Source organism: Aulostomus chinensis, chromosome 6, assembly GCF_037954235.1.
Source record: "Aulostomus chinensis isolate RoL2024-O1b breed Wild chromosome 6, RoL_Achi_v1.0, whole genome shotgun sequence".
NCBI classification, from domain to species: domain Eukaryota; kingdom Metazoa; phylum Chordata; class Actinopteri; order Syngnathiformes; family Aulostomidae; genus Aulostomus; species Aulostomus chinensis.
In genome coordinates, this window is record NC_141325.1 from 16,599,764 (window position 1) to 16,617,500 (window position 17,737).

A 17,737-nucleotide genomic window follows, 5' to 3' on the forward strand; every position below is an offset into this window, starting at 1 on the left:
CCACACCTTAACCTCACCTTCTTAAAGGTACAGGGACACAGGTTGCCTGATTTAAAGATTATGAGACATTGCAACATGTATGTCCATCTATCCATTCATATTCTATACCGCTCATCCGCTGCAATGTGTGTCATTTTGGAAAAAAATACGAAGTAGTTTTTCTCAAGTAGTGGGATGAATACATCCCTAAATTTAAAGGAAATATTTTACCTTGAATCCCACTGCATTCATCCAAACTCGTCAGTTACTTTGAAAGAGATATTTTGCATGGAGTTACCACTTTAAATAGGACATAATCTTGGCACACAACTAAAACACACATAACTTACATAGAATTTGAAATGTAATGTAATGCATTTTCAGTGTATAGAGCTTTTGGTTTTGTCAGATTATGATGTTGTACTACATTTTTAATATTGATATTATTACATATATAATATTCATAAACTACGATAAAGTCTGCGAAAAAGAACTCTGACTGTATAAGTGGAATAATGGAGTGGATTTAATATAAATGAGAAACACCGAAATGAAAGATTAAGAATATTGTGTTTGGGTCGGTTTTAAGGTTGTGTTTGAAATAAAGTCTCAAATAAAAACAAATCAAGAAGTAATAAGGAGTTAGCGGCCACTGGTTAATTATAGGCTATGTATAATTTCTTTGTCACTCTGCAAAAACTCAAAATGTGGTTATTTTTTTTAGGGATGCAATATTGATACTGTGCCAATCTTACCTTGCATCCCTGATATTTGTTTTCTAATTTCAAGTTGTCTATGGTTTTGTTCAGACTGACAGTCCAAATCAGTTTTTTTTTTTGCGTATCCAGAATAAAAACAAAATAATTAGAAAAAAAAGTCATGCAAAAAACTTTTGTTCCTTATTGTAGGCAGTTGGCAATGTATTGGTCTTGAAACCCCTACAAACACTTGGAACAGAATTAGAATATATATATATGTGTATATATATATATATATATATATATATATATATATATATATATATATATATATATATATATATATATATATATATATATATATAGGAGATGGCTGAAAAACCTGCAGAGAATGCCAGAACCTCTGGTCATTTCAAATGTTTATTTATTTATTTTTTAACATGGGGTAAGGCACCATATCGAGCAGACCTGGGCTTTTTACGTCCCCGCGGACTACGTCCGTCCTTTAGGGCGTCCCTGTCCGGCCCACGGTATGTCATAAACACAAATGAAGTATTTATGCTGTGCATGCAATACGACTGTGCTGCTTTTATTTTGAAAAGCCTGGCGTTTATATTATTTACGTACGTAACTGCCTCTGTCTGCCTGCACAGCTACAGGTGATGCCAGCCAGCTACCTCTGGCCTTCTAAAGTGTCGGCTCGCGTTATAAAAAGAAAAATTGATTCCGAATACTGCGTTTCCGACGACACACGCACTTCTAAATGTTTCCTTACAGAAGTCAAAGGTAAAGCTGTGCTCTTAGTTTGTGGTCCACAAGTCGCTGTGTTTAAGGGTTACAATCTGAATCACCACGACGTCACAGACTGGATTTTTCTCGCTGAACATGTAAACTGAACTGAAGACATCAAAAGCACTTACAGCTGTTTGTATAAAGTTGATCAGTTGCTTATCTTTAACATACTGAAAAACACCTCTTTCAGTATTGGTGAAGATTAACAAGTAAAAAATAAATGTAACAGTGATGTTATGTTTGTTTTTGTTTAAAACAGTTTATTACTTTTGTAGGGTTATTTTCCTCGTCGATCTACACCACAATTAACAAATTTACGTAAATATTTACAAAATATTCTTATACTTCTGATTTCCAGTCATCAAAATATAAAATTTACTGCTTTTTACAATGGGAGAAAATAAATATTTGAACAGAATTACAGTTTTCACTGGTTTGGCTGTCCATTACAGGTGTGCATGTGGCTCCTTATAGAAACTAACTGCATAACCCTGATCAAAAGAGACGTAGTTATAATATACTGTCAGAAGTGGGATTCGAATCCACGTTTCCAGGGGTGACTGCGACCTGAACGTAGCGCCTTAGACCGCTCGGCCATCCTAACTGACTGTTAAAGTAGTAGTCTGAGTTTGTAACAATTTTACAGCCAAGCTAGGATGAGTCCACATCTGAATAGTGTTCCAATGTCCCACTTATTAGCTGGAGAACTGAAGCATGTGAGCTATTGTTTCTCCTTCTCTCGTCTGTGTGAAGCACATGAGTCGAGGAGGGCACGATCAGGACCGGTGAGTGACAGACCTCGAAGCGAACCACAATCTTTAAGACACTGAAGCGACGGCGCCCTCTGGCGGCCTTCTGCTTCTAATGCCGGATGTGACTTTCAAGTGCAGTGTGATTACTGGAGAAACATGCAACGTCACTTGTCATTTCTGAATATAGTTATCCAAAACCAATACTCTTAACTCTTCAACCACTACTTTAATTGGTATATAAGTTCACTTCCAATTCACGAATAAACTGTTTGTTCTGAAAATTTCAAGTGATCCACTGTATCAGAGAACCCTCCAATGTTCGTATACAGCTTGCTAGTCTGTGAACGCAGCACATAGCGTGTGCGCCTGCAAGCTGCAAGCAATAACACAGTCACCGGTGTCTGCTCTACAAACCAGCCGATTCCAGCCAAAATGCCCGTAGATTTGAGCCAGTGGACCGGGCCTCTTGCCTTGCAGGACGTCGAGGAGAAGCCTGCCCAGCCTCTCAACGTTAAATACGGCTCAGTGGAAATCGACGAGCTCGGCAAAGTGCTCACGCCAACACAGGTCTGTCAGCTAATGTTTGCTAGCCAAGCTAACCACGCACCTAGCTTAGTAGTTGACCGGCGTCGAGCGTCGGTTTAAATAGATATATGGCGAGCTAAATCTTATTTCTTTTAACAAACCTCACTTTGAAAGTTAATTATTAACTTCAGCATAACTTGTAAATATTTGGTAGATCATGTCATGTTCCCGGCATGTCTACACCCTAATTGGCGTACAGCGCCCTCAAATGGGTGCCGAAGTTGAGTGTACTTTCCCTGCATCCTTCAGAAAAATCTCCCTGACACACATTTATTATGTTGATGTCCAGGTTCAGAATCGACCCACCTCCATCGAGTGGGACGGATGCGACGCCAGCAAACTGTACACGTTGGCCCTGACTGACCCCGATGCCCCCAGCAGGAACGACCCCAAATTCAGGTGAGAGGACAGAGCAGCCTGTTGGAAGAAAAGCTGTTGTTATAATGTGAGGTTTTCGAAACGGAGAGTAGCATAAAGGCAGTAGTTTAACCAAGTAGGTTATTTATTGTGAAAGACATGCTGGTATTTATTGGTCTTTTGGTGACGAGCCAGTTTAATACTGTACCAAACAGTTCTATGACCTGATTATTAAATGAAACTGTGTTGTTTATTCATTATTATCACAAATGGGTCATGTTGGGAAGAACGGGAAGTACCAAAGAATGGCATGCAGTAATGAGTGTAGCTAGATTTGAGCCAGGGGCATCAGAGTTCATCGTCTTTTTGTGTCATAATTCTGAAAGTATTAACAATCTTGTGGATGGAAGTGATGCCTCGGTTTTATTTGTATCTAGGTCATGAACGTAGATAGTGGCTAGTCGTCTGTTGCACACTCAACTTGTAACTAGGTCAGTCAGCGTGTTTTCCTGTGGTCGATCGTCTTTTCATCTTATAGGTAAGAAAAAAATACAAATTTTAATATAGAAATCTGAGTGTAGAAGGTGTATATGAATGCATCATGAAGTCTCGGTTAGTGCGTAGTCCCCGGTGTGCTGCTGCACCATGACTGGATGTTTTACAAGGTAGCTCATGTGCAGTAGACAAAGCATCGTCTGTTCTTTCATTGTAACATGTGATTTTTGCTTTTTTTCACTTTAGGGAGTGGCACCACTTTCTCGTTGTCAACATGAAGGGAAATGATGTGTCCTCGGGCCGCGTCATGTCAGACTACGTGGGCTCTGGTCCTCCCAAAGGCACCGGTAAGAGGTGGTTTTATTTGATTTTAGACATGTATACACTGGGTTAGGATGCAGGCTTTTCCAAAGCTTTGTGGCCTGGTGTGTAGAGGCCAGTGAAATACCTCCACCCCCTCCTCTCCTCAGGTCTCCACAGGTACGTATGGCTGGTGTATGAGCAGCCTGGCCCTCTGTCCTGCACTGAGACTGTCCTCACCAACCGCTCCGGAGACGGTCGTGGCAAGTTCAAGCTCCAGCTCTTCAGGCAGAAATACAGCCTGGCAGCTCCTGTAGCTGGAACCTGCTACCAGGCCGAGTGGGATGACTACGTCCCCAAACTGTACGAGCAGCTCTCTGGAAAATGAAACTAAACTTTTGACTTCGTTCAGCACTTTGACTTCCTGTGCAGTTCCCTCTTCTGTGGGAAATCCTTCAAGAAGCTAAAACCCCAACAGCAGCAAAGCATTTTTTCCAGTGTGCCACAGAATAGTATTTTCCCTTCCCGTTGTTGCCTTCCTTTGATATGCGAACTCCCCTCTGTGATGTCATCTGCACAATAAATCTGCTAAACATTGTGGTTGTTGTTATTTATGTTTGAGTTTAACCTTCCAGAGCTCTTTAAAGGGTATTCACGCTCACGTCTCAGCTCTTTCCTGGACAGTCCACCATTTTCATTCCTAATCCAAGAAGTTCTTTCTACTTTGATGCCTGTTGCACCAGTTTCAGTGTTCCTCCTCAATATTTGACCAAATCCTGCAGTTGTGGTTGCAATGGACCTGGGGTCCATGTCACAAAGCAGGTTTAGTGAAACCTCAGGGTCTATTAACCCTGAAATAAGGAAAACCTGGAGTTTTCTGTTTCACAAAGGGAGGTAACTCAAACCAGAGAGAGAGGGTTCGCTCTAGCCTGTTTCACAGACAGCGGTAACTTAAGCTCTCGGTCAGTTACCGCAGTAACAGATGCTATGACCTATGGTTGGGACCAGGTTTTTGTCAATGAACCTCGAGTTTCTCGTTGTCTCCGCCCACTTTCAGAGCCACATACTCCATTTGATTTCCGCATTCATTCATCAGCAGGCGAGTTTTTCAACTAACATGGCAGGTCCTTTTCTTGATCCCGTGGATGAAGGTGCAGCATTGCTGCGCAGAGAATCAAATATTCGTCGGGAGATGGTGATCAGACGTTGTTGCATTTCCAGTATATTATTTTTATATATATCTCAAGCCATATTCCATTTTATGAAGGCACTGGTGTCTTGGGGGTTGGGTTCTGAGGATGAACTCCCTCAGCCACTGGCCTTCCTACACTCCGGCTCAGGCCCACCACCCGTTTTAAGGGCATCAGCCTTCTTTCTGTTGGCTGAGTAGAAGTCTGTGTTGGTTTAAATAGGCTTAATTATTTAACAGAACATGATACTGATGAAGACATTTGTGTATGAAACCAGAATTATGTTGGGGATAAAACAACTATTGTACACAGTCAAACAGCCACTTAATATTTAATTTACAGTGCAGAACGTGGGGTACCCATGAGATGGTCTTACCTGTTTGAATCATGTTTTTATGCTTCATTTTAAGTTGCTGCCAAGTGCGTTTCTCCCCCGCAGTATTGCATCCAAACGATATAAATTAGTGCGCTACCATGTAAGCAGCTTCCTCCGTAATAATCATGATTGCAAAGGACTCCATTTAAACTCACGCATTGACCCGAGCAGCAATGTTCTTCCACGCCATCTCTCTCTCTTTTGCAGCTACAGCGGTGTTGGAAGTCTTCCTATGTTCGCATCAGGATTTCCAACTCCACTGACGTGAAAAACGAAGCTCTCCTCCTCTCCGTCGCCATGGTGACTCGGTGAATCGGGGCTCCATTTATGCTGGCTTTTTAGAGTTGTCGTGATCGCGCTTTACCCCTGGTGAACCTCCCCCGAGTTGATCAAACTGATTCAAATCCGCTGTTCTGAAACCGAAAATTCAGAGTTTTCTATTTTAGGAGATCAGGATGAAACTCAGGGTTTGATGAACCTGCTTTGTGAAACGGACCCCAGGTCTGAAATGAGTTAAACAACCTGTAATGGAACAGAGATGGTGGATATGAAAATTGGAAGTGTGACGAATAATATTAGAAAATTAAAAGTTGGTGTGATGGCTACTACGGGCTGCATTTGGCCACTTGCAAAACAAGTAACTGACAAGAAAGTACATTAGTCAGATTGCCTCCATGTCATGTGACCTGGTGATTGGAGACCTGCAGAATAGGAAACTTTTTCATATGATGAAACTTGGGATTTTTTTTTTTAAATTAAAATATAGAGGTTTATATTCCACGTCTCAGACTATAAATCGACAGACTGGAAAATTAAACCCCCTTTACTATTTAATGTCAACTTTTTTCATGATACATCTCGTTTTAATTTCTTCCATATCATCGCCTAAGGATAAAAAAAAAAAATCAAATCAATGCAAAACATAAACCTTAAACTGCAAATTGAGGTTCTCCTTTCCAAGAGAAGCTAACTATCTTGTCCAGTACTGGCGACGATCGCTAATGAGCAAGCTGATTCTAAATTCAAATCCAACAGACATCCTCTGTGTGATGAGCACTTTATTTACAAATATAATTAAAAGCTCTGACAGTTTCATGCTTTCTTTTAACCTGGAAAAAAAAAATTAAAGTGCATGCAACAATAAAGCATCATACTGGTCTGGTTTATTAGAAAATACACAGCTTGTGGTTAAAGAAAAAAACAAAAAATCAAATGAGAATCCCACTGATAGATGACCGAACCTGAAATACTATCTGAGGAGGGGGGAAGAAAAGAAGCGCTTGAATTTTTGTCTTTTTAATTTGAGTGACAGTTAAAATACAATATGAAAATAAGTAAAAGCTCTCCATAAATCCTTCTGTACACAAATACAAGTCCCCCCCCCCCACCCACCCCCACATGAAGCCCTTTGTGCTTGCTGGGAGTTGAGTTCACGTCTCACATGTATCGTTATTCACATTGGCGACCAGTGCAGAGAAATCAGTACCATGATTCGTCGTCACTCTCCCCCTCAGCGATCAAACTCACCTGAAGGAATCTTGTGTTGTACCTCTACGTACAATTGTGGTACCGTCAAAGTATCAAATTACTCTAATTTATCATAAAATGTCCTGATGAATAAATACTAGAAAGTGAAAGGAGCAGCGACGGTGAACGACTGCAGAGGAATTGGCTGTCTGATATAGCGCTTTCAGATTTCTGTTGCACCGCTTCCGAAAAAGAAACTAAAAAAAAGAAAGAAAACAAAATCAGCTCTAAAAACGCACGTCAGTGGAGCTCCCCTTATTTTCCTTCCCTCCTTCTCGTTTTTCCACGTTTGAGTCACACCTAAAGTCTCATCATTGCACAAGACACACTGACTATGTTATCAGAATTCTTACAAAAACATGATAACTACAGGGAGTTATCCAGCATTTTTTTTTTGTCAGCTTGTGACACCACGAGAGGCAAGAAGGAAGTTTAAGTTGAGGATGGGGCGGGGGGGAGGGGGGGGGGCACTCAAACCTGCCATCGACTCCATCTGGCCTCGCCAGAAAACCCCATGACACCGGAGCTGATTCTGGAGCCGTTTGTATGCATCTGTGTGTGTTTGACGGCGTCGGCGGCACCTGCACTGTCAGGTGAGTTCAGGTAAAATGAGCGGAAGGTTGTTCGGAGGCAGACGGACGCCCGGGGAGTTCAAGAGATGGCGGCGGCGGTGACGGCAGCCTCTCATCTGTAGTCATCCTTGGGAAAGTCCAAGGTGCCCAGGTTTCCGAAGCCCAGCCGCATGCTCTCCATGTCGAAGGTGTCGATCTCCCTCTCCTGGCGCTCCAGCAGGTGCTTGATCCGGTCGGTGCGCTCCTTCTGAAGGGAAAGCACCTCCTCTTCAATCTGCAGGAGAGTAAAGAATTATTCAGAGGTTAGGATTTCGGTTCTGGACAAACGATAATATCGGTACATCATCACTATCCGTCCGTCTAGTCTCTTTGCTCTTCATTCAAGATGAGGAACTGACCAAGTAAAGTAACCATACGTTTTAATAACTACTCCAAAGGTTTTAGAAAAGAAAAAAAAAACTTTTCCGAAATCAGAATGTTTACATGTTGTTTCTCAGTATGCACAAAATGCAAGTGCCATATTTTATACAGAAAATGTTGATATTGGTGAGTATTCGCCAAATTGTTGTAAAAGTATTGGATAAGGAATGATGATCAAAAAATCGGAAAGGCAAGTTTGTAAAAAAATAAAAAATAAAATGTATATATATATATATATTTATATATATTCTATATAACATTTTTATTTACAACACGTCATCCTGAAAATTGAAAAAAGGCGACCTGTCAGAATAGGTAAAGTGCAGCTTCATGTTTACTCAAAATGACAGGCAGCAGTACACACAAGTCCTGCAAAGTTTAATATAAAGTGGCTGCTGCATAATTCTGCAGTGAAAAGGTCCAGGTGAAAATATACATTTGGTGAATGTGAGAAGACTTTAAACTGCACAGGAATTGTTATTGTCACTGTAACCTTTCCAGTCCCGTGTCGGTTTTCATGATAGCACGAGACTCCTCAGTCCTCTCATCATACAAACCCTCCCAACGAGGTCAACTACGACACGTGTCACTTTGATGTGCATTCTTCTAAAGGTGTTATAAACTGAATGGCGTCATCTCTGCAGGATCTTTCACTTGAACAACCGCATGAATGCAGCAAACACAGCAACAGGTCCACACAAAACCCCGCATGGCGCAGTACGGCAATATGACCAACTACTGAGCATGCACAGAGAACTCCATACTCCGACCATGAACCGAACCGGAGGACAATAGTGCTTTTAAAACCATGACATCATCCCCGGTTCCAGACAGCAGATCCGTCTGCGTCCAGCAGATGGCGACAGAGCACCACAGCTGAAGCCAGAAGAACTGGATCAGGGTGGCATTTCAAATGTCTCTTCCTTTGTTGTCGGAGTGCTGTCTACTAGACTGTGACGATGACGTCGGTCACCTAGGAAGGCCGTTTGGCCATTCTGATCTTATCACATGTCATGTTGTCTGAGTTGTCACACTTGTTTCTGAATTAAGGAACACTGACAACATCATTAAATACATGGGAAATCATAGAATAAAGAAAAAACAAAGCTTGAAACTGCTGCAGGGAGAACTAACATAAGTTTACCGAGGTGAACTATTCTTTTTTCATTATTTGCTACAAAAGTAAAGTGTTTATATATGCAGCATTAACATGATTTTATGATACATGCAAAAGCATCAGGCACCTATGAAGCCTGGGCTATACTCTATCAATTGCCTTATTATGAATGGAAGACAAAAATATTGTAGTAAGCACAAAAAACTAACATCTAATGATATCGCTGCCATTAAAAGTGTGTGAGAGACAAATGGTTGGCGGCTCCCTGCAGGATGGCATGCCATTTTCATTACCACCTGTGGGGAGAAAATCTGTGTGTGTGTCTGTGTGAACTCGTAAATGTCTGTCTGGGTCAGCTTTCATGCCCGCACTGCCCGCTGAGGTGGATGCAAATGTGTTCCTGAGCCTCGTAGCTTAAGCACTGAGGTGTGTAAAAACCTGCACTGGCTTCTTGTATCCAATTTATCACTGACTATTTGTGTGTTGTAGTTCAAATCCTCTAAACAGTCAGTGAAATGGTATCTTGGTGTTGTTGGGGCATGGTGTTGAACAACTGAACACAATTAGAAAACCAATGCAGCATCAGTAAAGGAGATTTAGTATTTCTTCTAAAAACCAATGGATCTTCTAAAAACTCTGCTCGCTTGCACAGGATGTGGTCTGAGATTTACTCTTCTAAAGTTCCCTTTTATGAAATCTTTAATGGGCTTTACACAGCTTTCTATTCCAAGAATTATTCTACAATTATACCTAAAATTATCTTAATTCTAATTTAGCTCATGGTGCCTTCAGTCATTATGGCAATCCTCTACTATGTCTTCTGTGAAAGCAGATTTTGAAAAAAGATAAGATATTCACCCTCATCAGTTGGTACCACTCACAAAAAAAAAACTGCAGGGTATCGTAAAAGTGTGCAGGCACGACAAAAAAATAACTTTGTACATCTATGAGGTCACAACTGTGAAGAGGGTCCATTCAGTGTCAGCTGAGCCTTGCCAACCCCTCATCCAGGCACTGCAAATACAACCAACCAAATTGCAGGACAAACTCAAAAAAAACAAACAAAACAAAGTTCAACCGATTGTTGTTAGTATTTTGTATTTATCATCCATTAATATCTGCTTATTATTGTCTGACTGGCGTTTGCATGTCTACTGTTGCCCCACAGGGATATTTTACAATATTACATCTCAGGTGGTTACAACAAATCTCTTCTCTCAAACTTTTGATCGGATTTAAAGTACAGGTAAACCTAAATGAATCTCTAATTGGCTGCATGGAGAGATTTTACAAACTAATGGAGTGAAGCAAAGGAGGCTAAGAGGATGAATTCATTCAGCTTAAAAATGGAGCACATAAGTGCTCCAGACATATTCAGGCTTTTTGTGAAGCAGATGTTCATGACTTTCCCAACATTTTCTAACTTTATTTATTTTTCAAAAACTTTTCCAAGGCTGGAAATTGTCATTTTCAAATTCCATGACTTTTCCAGGTTTTGCAAGAGCCCTGTATATATCTCCCTCCATAGAATGAGGTGAGCATTCCTTTACCGTACCTTTTGTTCGAGGTGAGCCCGGCGCAGGGACACCTTCTGCTCCAGCTTCTGCTGCTCGCGCTCGTGTTGTGCCTCGGTCTGCATCTTGATCTTACTCTGGTAGGCGTTGAGCAACTCCATCTCCTGCTGCAGCTGCTGCCTCAGGGCCTGGCACTCAGCTTCCTGGGCCTCATCCAGACGCAGCTGACACAGCCGAGCGTGGACCGCAACAGGGATGTACGAAGATATTGGGCGAGAGAGTGAGAATAGAGAGTGAGAAAGAGAGATAGGAGGGATGGTGGAGGAACATGGATAAGACGAAATGTGAGAAAAAAGGACAAAGGGAACGAATTGGATTGAAGGGAGGGAAAGAGGGCAAAAAGAATGAAAAAGATATAGCATGAGCAACTGGTGGATAAAAACCTTGACTTTGCAAATTCACAACTTTAATTGTTGACGTAGATTTGATAATTAAACATGAGTTAACATCTGAGTGCTCACCGCTTGGGAGGCCATCATCTCGTTGATGCTCTGCTCATACTGCTCGGCCAGGATGGCCAGCTTGCGCGTCTGCTCATCCTTTAGGGCCTTGAGCACTGTCTTGTGCTCGGCCTTGGGTGTGACTTCCATCTGGTGGTGGCGAAGGGCTTTGTACTGCTTGGTCTGGACTTTACATGTGTCCTGGAACTGCTTCTTAATCTGCAGCTCCAAGGCCTAGCAGATGGAACAGTGAAAAACTGATGAGGATTAAAAAAATACTAGATCAATTTTTGGGTGTCAGGTTCTACCTAAAGGCCTCTGCACTGAAAGGTTAAAATTAAAACTAGACAAGGGAAAAATCACAGTTTCAAGTTTTGTAATCCTCAAAAGCAAACTGAATGCAATGACATTCACAGACGCAATATTTCCCAAAATGTCCTTCTATCATTTTTCTTAATTATCTTGTTACATCTGTGTTGCATCACCATTTTATCAAGAACTTCCCGTAATGCAGAGGTTGTTGCTCACGACTTGCACCATCTTAAAAGGCGGATACAATCGTCTCAAGAAAGATTTGATCGATGTATCGCACAACACACCCACATCAAACTCTTTGTGTCTTCTGTCAGCTCTGCACCTATAAAAGCCTGGGCTAGAAACATTATTATATCCATGTTGACTCACTTTGAGGTTTTTGGGCTGCTGCCTAAGCTCCAGCACATGCTTGCGGTGGAGTTCACGTTCACGCCGGTTGTTGTACTCAATCTGGTTCTCCAGCTCGGTCTGGTGCTGCAAGCGGATCAGGTCCATCCGGAGCTTCTGCAGGGTCTTCAGCTGCCGCTGTTCCAGTTCCTGGGTAGACTCATCATGGCGGATCAGCATGGCGTGCTCCATCTCCTTCTGCGTTTTCTTCTTATTTAACTCCTAAAGGGTTAAAACGAGGTCAATGGAGATGACTATTCAAAGTAGGTGCAATTAACACTGATTGTGTTGATTTATGTTAATTTCAGTGTAAAATTTGACCTTTTCACTTGTTGAAATTAGGGTTGGACAATATAAAAAAAAAAAAAAATTCTAAAGATGTGATTTTGGCATATATTTACTTTTACTTTTGCAGTTTATTTTACCAGAAAAAATATACAATGACAATGAAGGGATTCTTGGGATCAGTAGCAAACAGTAGGATTTGTAGGCCGGCCATCTCTGTAGCATCATAATGCTCCATTTCAAATAGAATGTCATGCCACGTTTTGCCTTCGCTGCTGTGATATGGACATTTCAATTTCAACATTTATCAATGGTTCAGGCCTAATGGAATTTTTTTTTTTCTATTTTAGATTATTGACTCGTCAAAGTAACCAAAAGAAATCTGTTTTTACTTCGTGTATATTAATGAAAACATTATACTCTTAAGCATTGGTTTTGTGTATTTTCCCACAGAAAGATTCTGGACCTTGTAAGACTTCCTCCAGATTTGCACAGCAGATTTGGAGATTAGGACATTGTTTCGTTGCTTTTCTCTGAATTAATCTCTTTATACTTAACAGGAAACTCCTAACAGATCTTAAGAACAATGGATAGGATTTTTAGGGACATGCTTCTATTTGCTAAGCATAATATCCCTGTCTCATGATCACACTGGGCCCGTTTATGTTGTAAACAACAACAGCTTCTAAAAAATAAGTCATTTCAGTTCAATTTTACATTGTGAAAAAAGGATTTGCTTCAATTTAAATAATTCACAATAGAGTGGCATTCAGCTTATGTAGCACTTCTGCTGTTATTTGAAAGATTCACTTGAGGGGAATATGAAGTATGAAAGAACCTAAAGATCCTCCACACCTCACGGATCTGCTCCTGCTCAACTTCGTGCCTCTTGATCATGACTTTGCGTTTAAATGCACGGCAGTTCCTGTCATAGAAAACCCTCTGTTGGGCCAGGAGATGAGCTTCCTCCTCGGCCTGGGAATGTTGCATATTCTCTTTGTGCTTGGACAGACGTTCCTGTTTCTCCTTCTTAGGTGTGCTGTGGTCCTCATTCATCTCCTGAGAAATGGTGGAAGACAAGAGCAGAGATCTTTTTTTTACCTGACATTGATGGGAGGTTTTTGTTAATTAAAATTGGACAAACAAAATCAACTAAATTGGTTAAGTGAAGTATTGGATATATGAAGAAAACCCTTTGTGGCCAAACATGTATAAACAATGACAAATGTGGAGAAAAGCCCCACAAATGTTTGTGGCAAGCACATATGACAGACTCCAATTGAACCTCTGTTTGGAACTACATATGACTTTCACAGCCGGAGGAAGGATGCCACTTTTATGGCCAAATCTGTCCCTCCTCAGTGCACATTCTATTTGTCTTTCATGGGCTTTAAGGTAATCTACAACTCAAGCTAATGCCCTAAACACATGAGCCTGATCCCCATTCTCTGTGGTCTTTAATTCCGTTACAGCCTTCAGTTGGTGGGAAATCTCTCTCCATTTCAGCAGTGCTCATTTTCAACCGCGCTGACCTAATTTTGGTCACTTATCTTGTAACTGAAAACACAGTGTATCACAGCTTCAGCCCACTGGAGTCTTCTCTGGACTTCAGTTTCAAGGTTGTGAAGGCACACAAACAGTTTGTATGGATTTGCGGTTGTCAGTGTTTGTGTGTAAATACATGTGTAGGTACATCTTGAGTAGGCTGGGTTCTATCAGTACAAGTTCTGAAAGACCACTTTGGAGCTACTGAATGTGCACGTTTGTGTGGAGGAGGGCTGATTCACCAGTAAACAACAAGCAGGACTATGTGTCACACATGAGCGAGGCGTACAAAGGAGAGTAACAAAACAGTGGCACACCTCCTTAATCTTCTCCTTGCAGAGCTTGTACTGTTTCTTTTGATTATCCAGAAAAGTGGTCAGCTCCTTCTTCTGCTGCGCCATGATCTGCTGCTGGAACTTCTTCTCATCTGTCAATGCTGTCTTCATCTTGGGGACACAGGAGGCATTAAAGCCTTAGTCCAATACATATAAGAAGCTCGGAACTCAAAACATTAGATCGCAAATTTTCCAATAAATTACTGAAAAAGATTTCTATTTTCAAAAATATGAGGTAGAGATTAATATGAGGTGATTTAGGTTCGGGATGTTGCTTGATTTCATCAGTTGTCAAGGTCCAATACCAACACTGCTGGAGTCAAAAGATTTATTTGACTGACCCTTCTATAAAAAGCAACTCAGCAACTTCTTTGCTCTTAAATCATCAAAGAATAAGAATGGGTGCACTGATCAATTTAAAAATACAGAACATGATATTGATCGATTCTTATAACTGCACTGTAATGCTTAACTACTATCTAGAAACCTCTTGGTATAATGACAGACACAATATCCCTAAGCGTGTTTCTGTGTCGCATACAGAGGGAAGAGATACACTATCTCCACAGTCTGTGTGGTGTGCTAGTCATAGAGATATGCAACTTGTTTTCCAAAGAGTTGGATTATGTGACCTCCTACTGCCCCTGTGTTCATCTTATGTATCATTGGGTAGCAGCAATGTGTAAAGTCCCAGTAAAAACTTTTCTTTAAATTTGATACATGTCTCTTATTGGAGTTTAATGGCTTATAACAATGCATTTTCTCAAAATAATTAGACATTTCAGCAGCTATAGAATAATTTGAACTTGATTTCCTTCCCTATTTTTCCTTGACAAGTGTTGAAAAGCACTTGTAGGTCTGTGTGATCCTTAACTTAGGAGTGACAGTAAGTGCGGATTCCCTTATTCCTTTCAATTATATCTCCCAAACCCCACCTCTTTCTCAGTCTGCACTGCGTGGCGTTTTGCCAGCTTCTCCAGCTCGATGTAGGCGTTGTTGGCTTGCGTCTCAACCTCCTTCTGTAGCTTGAGCCGGTGTTCGTCCATCTCAGCCTTCAGCTTGTTCTCCAGGGCGATCAGCTGCTTCTGATGCTGCCGCCGCATGCGCTTGTAGCCGGACATCTGCTCCCGCAGCTCGCTGTCCTGCTCATGCTCATGGATCTGCTTGGTCACCTGCAGAAAAAGAAAAGTTAGGGGATGTGAGAGATAGAATATATGGTTTTCATCATGAATAACAATTAAAGACACATCAATCCAGCAAACACTTATTGTGTTGCTTGTCTTTAACATACATTCAACACTGCTAAATCTGAGTAACTTGAATAAAAAAAAAATCAAACCACCAATCAATTCAAATATTGTTTCAACAAGTGATTAGGAAATTAAAACACCATAAACCAGAAATAGAGACAAATCCCTTTCGATGAAGCCCAACAAAAGCTCTTTCATCTGACCATCGCACATACACACAGTCACTGCAGGGATCAGGCAACCAAATCAATATGAAATGCATTAAAGCCAGGTGAAAAATGCACGTAAGTGTCTTAAACATGTCAATGTTTGAATGTTAAGAAAATACAACATTGCCACAGTGTGCATGTTTCAGCAGCAACGTTTGACTCAACAGTTTTCTGAGCAAAAAAAAAACGTACACCTGCAGCACCAACCTGAGCACAGAAAGGGTTCTCCATATCGAGGTAGTACTCGCTCCGCATCTTCTCATAACTTCCACCTGAACTCCTCAGGCCAAACATGATGGCGACTTTAACCAAGTGCACCAGCATCCAGGAACCTTGTGCAGCATCCTATGCCTGACGGAACCTAATCTGAGCACCAACATCACCCTGAGACCCCCCCCTCCACACCAGCGCCCCCCCTCTACGGGACAAGGAACCCCCCTCCCCTCCCCTGGTTCGCGCCCAGGGCACGCAGCGGCAGAGGCTGGCATGTGAAATGTGAATTAGGCAGTCTGACTATGCTGGCCAACAAGAGCACAGAGCGTCTCTTTAGTGGAGCTAAGACTAAGCGGCGGGCAGCAGGTGGGTCACATGAATACCTCATTGAGAAAGAGTGAGAGAAGTTGGTGAGGGGGGATAGAGAGGAGCGGGCAGAGAGATTAGGAAAGCGGGGCTACTTGTAAAGGACAAACAGTAGATGTAACTGCAACAGGGCGGGAGGGGAAAAGAAACATTGGGAAAAATAGACATTTAAGAGGAAAAATTTGATATCCGCATTTAAATAGGTGAAGGTTGAGCCCCTGCCACACCCCACCCTCCCCCTGCTAATCTGTGCTGAATCAATACCCCTACTGTAATAGCAGCTCTCAATCCTAGTCACTTGTTTCGCTGCCACCATACATGCTGCCACAAAGGGCCAAGTCATGTCATGTGACCATCTCTTTCACACAGGGCTCAGGGTCCAGAGAGGGATCATATTCAGAGGGAGGAGGGGCAACATGCAGGCTAAAGGTGAATGTTCTAGTGAGATCAGAGAGAATCCAGCAGCTGACAGTGAGGAATTTGTTATTAGCTACAGCTGAAGGTGATCTACAAATGGAATTCCATATGCTGAACTTGTTAACTAGTTGATGTGACAATTTGTAATCACATTCAAAAAATGTTTCATAATAAATTATCACTTGTCCACCAAAACACCAACACTGGATTGTGGAAGCTCTCCTTGATCAACTGTGGGTTGGATGGTACCTCATTGTAAGTTTGTGGCAAAAAAGTGCCAAATAAGTACGTGCTTAAATTATACCAAACCTTAATTATCCGTCATCAATACCACAATATTTAACACAAATTAACCTTAATTTTCAACAGAATGCAGTGGTGTAAGTCTACCAAGTGTGTTGTGGTACTACATCTACAGACTTTATGAGATTTAATACCAAGTAATGAGTTGAGCCACTTTCTTCCTCACTTTTGACAATGGTTCGAGGAAAATATAGTACTGTGAATGTCAATCCACGTTATAACTCAGGAAATAGGAGCGTGTTGATTTTACTTTAGCAAGGTGAAACTTTAGCAAGCCTCTTATGGCTGAGCGGGAACACTACCAGGCCAGGATGTAACCTCACATGCTGGAATTCAACTCTCCACATGACAAAGCCAATTAAATTCAACAAACGGCAACGTAACAATCTCCCTGAAATTTGTTTACTCAGCAAATGATGAGATTCTCTGTTAGAAATCATCCAAGCTGAGATGTTAATAATGAAGTTGGAGAAGTTAGTCCTCTGACCAGTTTTCATGCATTTCTTAATTCCGATACCATACAGGTGATTTTGATGTACTCCAACCCCAAAAATTAACTTTCCCATCCATCCATCCATTTTCCATTCTGCCTCTCCGTTAAGGGCATGGGAAGGGGCTGGAGCCTATCCCAGCTGACACTGGAGGGGTTCACCCTGGACGCATCGCCATGCCGCCCCCTTCCAAAAAATTAACTTAACACTAGTATTTTAATTTTTCAATAAATCCAAATTAATTACAGGATATTATTGTAATTAACTTGATTACATTTTACCTTGAGTCACAACACTTGTGAAATCCCTTTCATGAAGCAAGTCCAGGTTGTATGAATAAGTTACAGTAAAAGTGAGCAGGTATGAAGGAAAGGAGACAATATGGTTCTTTTTATAGAATCAAATATTGCTTCAGATGTATAGTCACATATGGGGAAGTCATTTGGC

The 17,737-nt window shown here is 41.4% G+C and overlaps 2 protein-coding genes across 8 annotated transcripts in view; one reads left to right on the forward strand and one right to left on the reverse strand.

Moving 5' to 3' along the window:
- Window positions 1-2,560: 2,560 nt before the first annotated feature.
- pebp1 (phosphatidylethanolamine binding protein 1) lies at window positions 2,561-4,563 on the forward strand. 2 transcript variants are annotated; one of them, XR_015116281.1, is made up of 5 exons: window positions 2,561-2,788; window positions 3,096-3,205; window positions 3,905-4,005; window positions 4,129-4,443; window positions 4,486-4,563. XR_015116281.1 is itself a non-coding variant. In XM_086205407.1 (4 exons), the coding sequence occupies exons 1-4, from the start codon at window positions 2,654-2,656 to the stop codon at window positions 4,344-4,346; spliced, it is 564 nt and encodes a 187-aa protein (XP_086061533.1). In that variant the 5' UTR covers window positions 2,561-2,653; the 3' UTR covers window positions 4,347-4,555. The 2 variants fall into 2 exon arrangements, 1 of the variants encoding a protein (XP_086061533.1); XM_086205407.1 differs by having other exon boundaries at window positions 4,129-4,555.
- A 2,577-nt stretch (window positions 4,564-7,140) lies between these two features.
- Window positions 7,141-17,737, reverse strand: part of taok3a (TAO kinase 3a) — a 70,284-nt gene continuing 59,687 nt past the window's right edge. For 5 of the 6 annotated variants that reach the window (XM_086206826.1, XM_086206823.1, XM_086206824.1 and 2 more), the window contains 7 exons: window positions 14,977-15,213; window positions 14,024-14,152; window positions 13,017-13,220; window positions 11,859-12,098; window positions 11,196-11,408; window positions 10,716-10,898; window positions 7,141-7,897 (listed from right to left, as the gene is read on the reverse strand). In XM_086206826.1, the coding sequence (XP_086062952.1) occupies window positions 7,736-7,897; window positions 10,716-10,898; window positions 11,196-11,408; window positions 11,859-12,098; window positions 13,017-13,220; window positions 14,024-14,152; window positions 14,977-15,213 (1,368 nt within the window). In that variant the 3' untranslated portion in view covers window positions 7,141-7,735. Of the gene's footprint in view, window positions 7,898-10,715; window positions 10,899-11,195; window positions 11,409-11,858; window positions 12,099-13,016; window positions 13,221-14,023; window positions 14,153-14,976; window positions 15,214-15,707; window positions 15,854-17,737 lie in introns of those variants that run through there. The other variant, XM_086206828.1, reaches the window with a different exon arrangement.

Coding starts and splice junctions, on each gene's coding strand:
- pebp1 (XM_086205407.1), top strand. CDS start 2,654: ATGCCCGTAGATTTGAGCCAGTGGACCGGGCCTCTTGCCTTGCAGGAC. Junction 2,789..3,095: donor AAGTGCTCACGCCAACACAG/GTCTGTCAGCTA, acceptor GTTGATGTCCAG/GTTCAGAATCGACCCACCTC. Junction 4,006..4,128: donor TGGTCCTCCCAAAGGCACCG/GTAAGAGGTGGT, acceptor TCCTCTCCTCAG/GTCTCCACAGGTACGTATGG.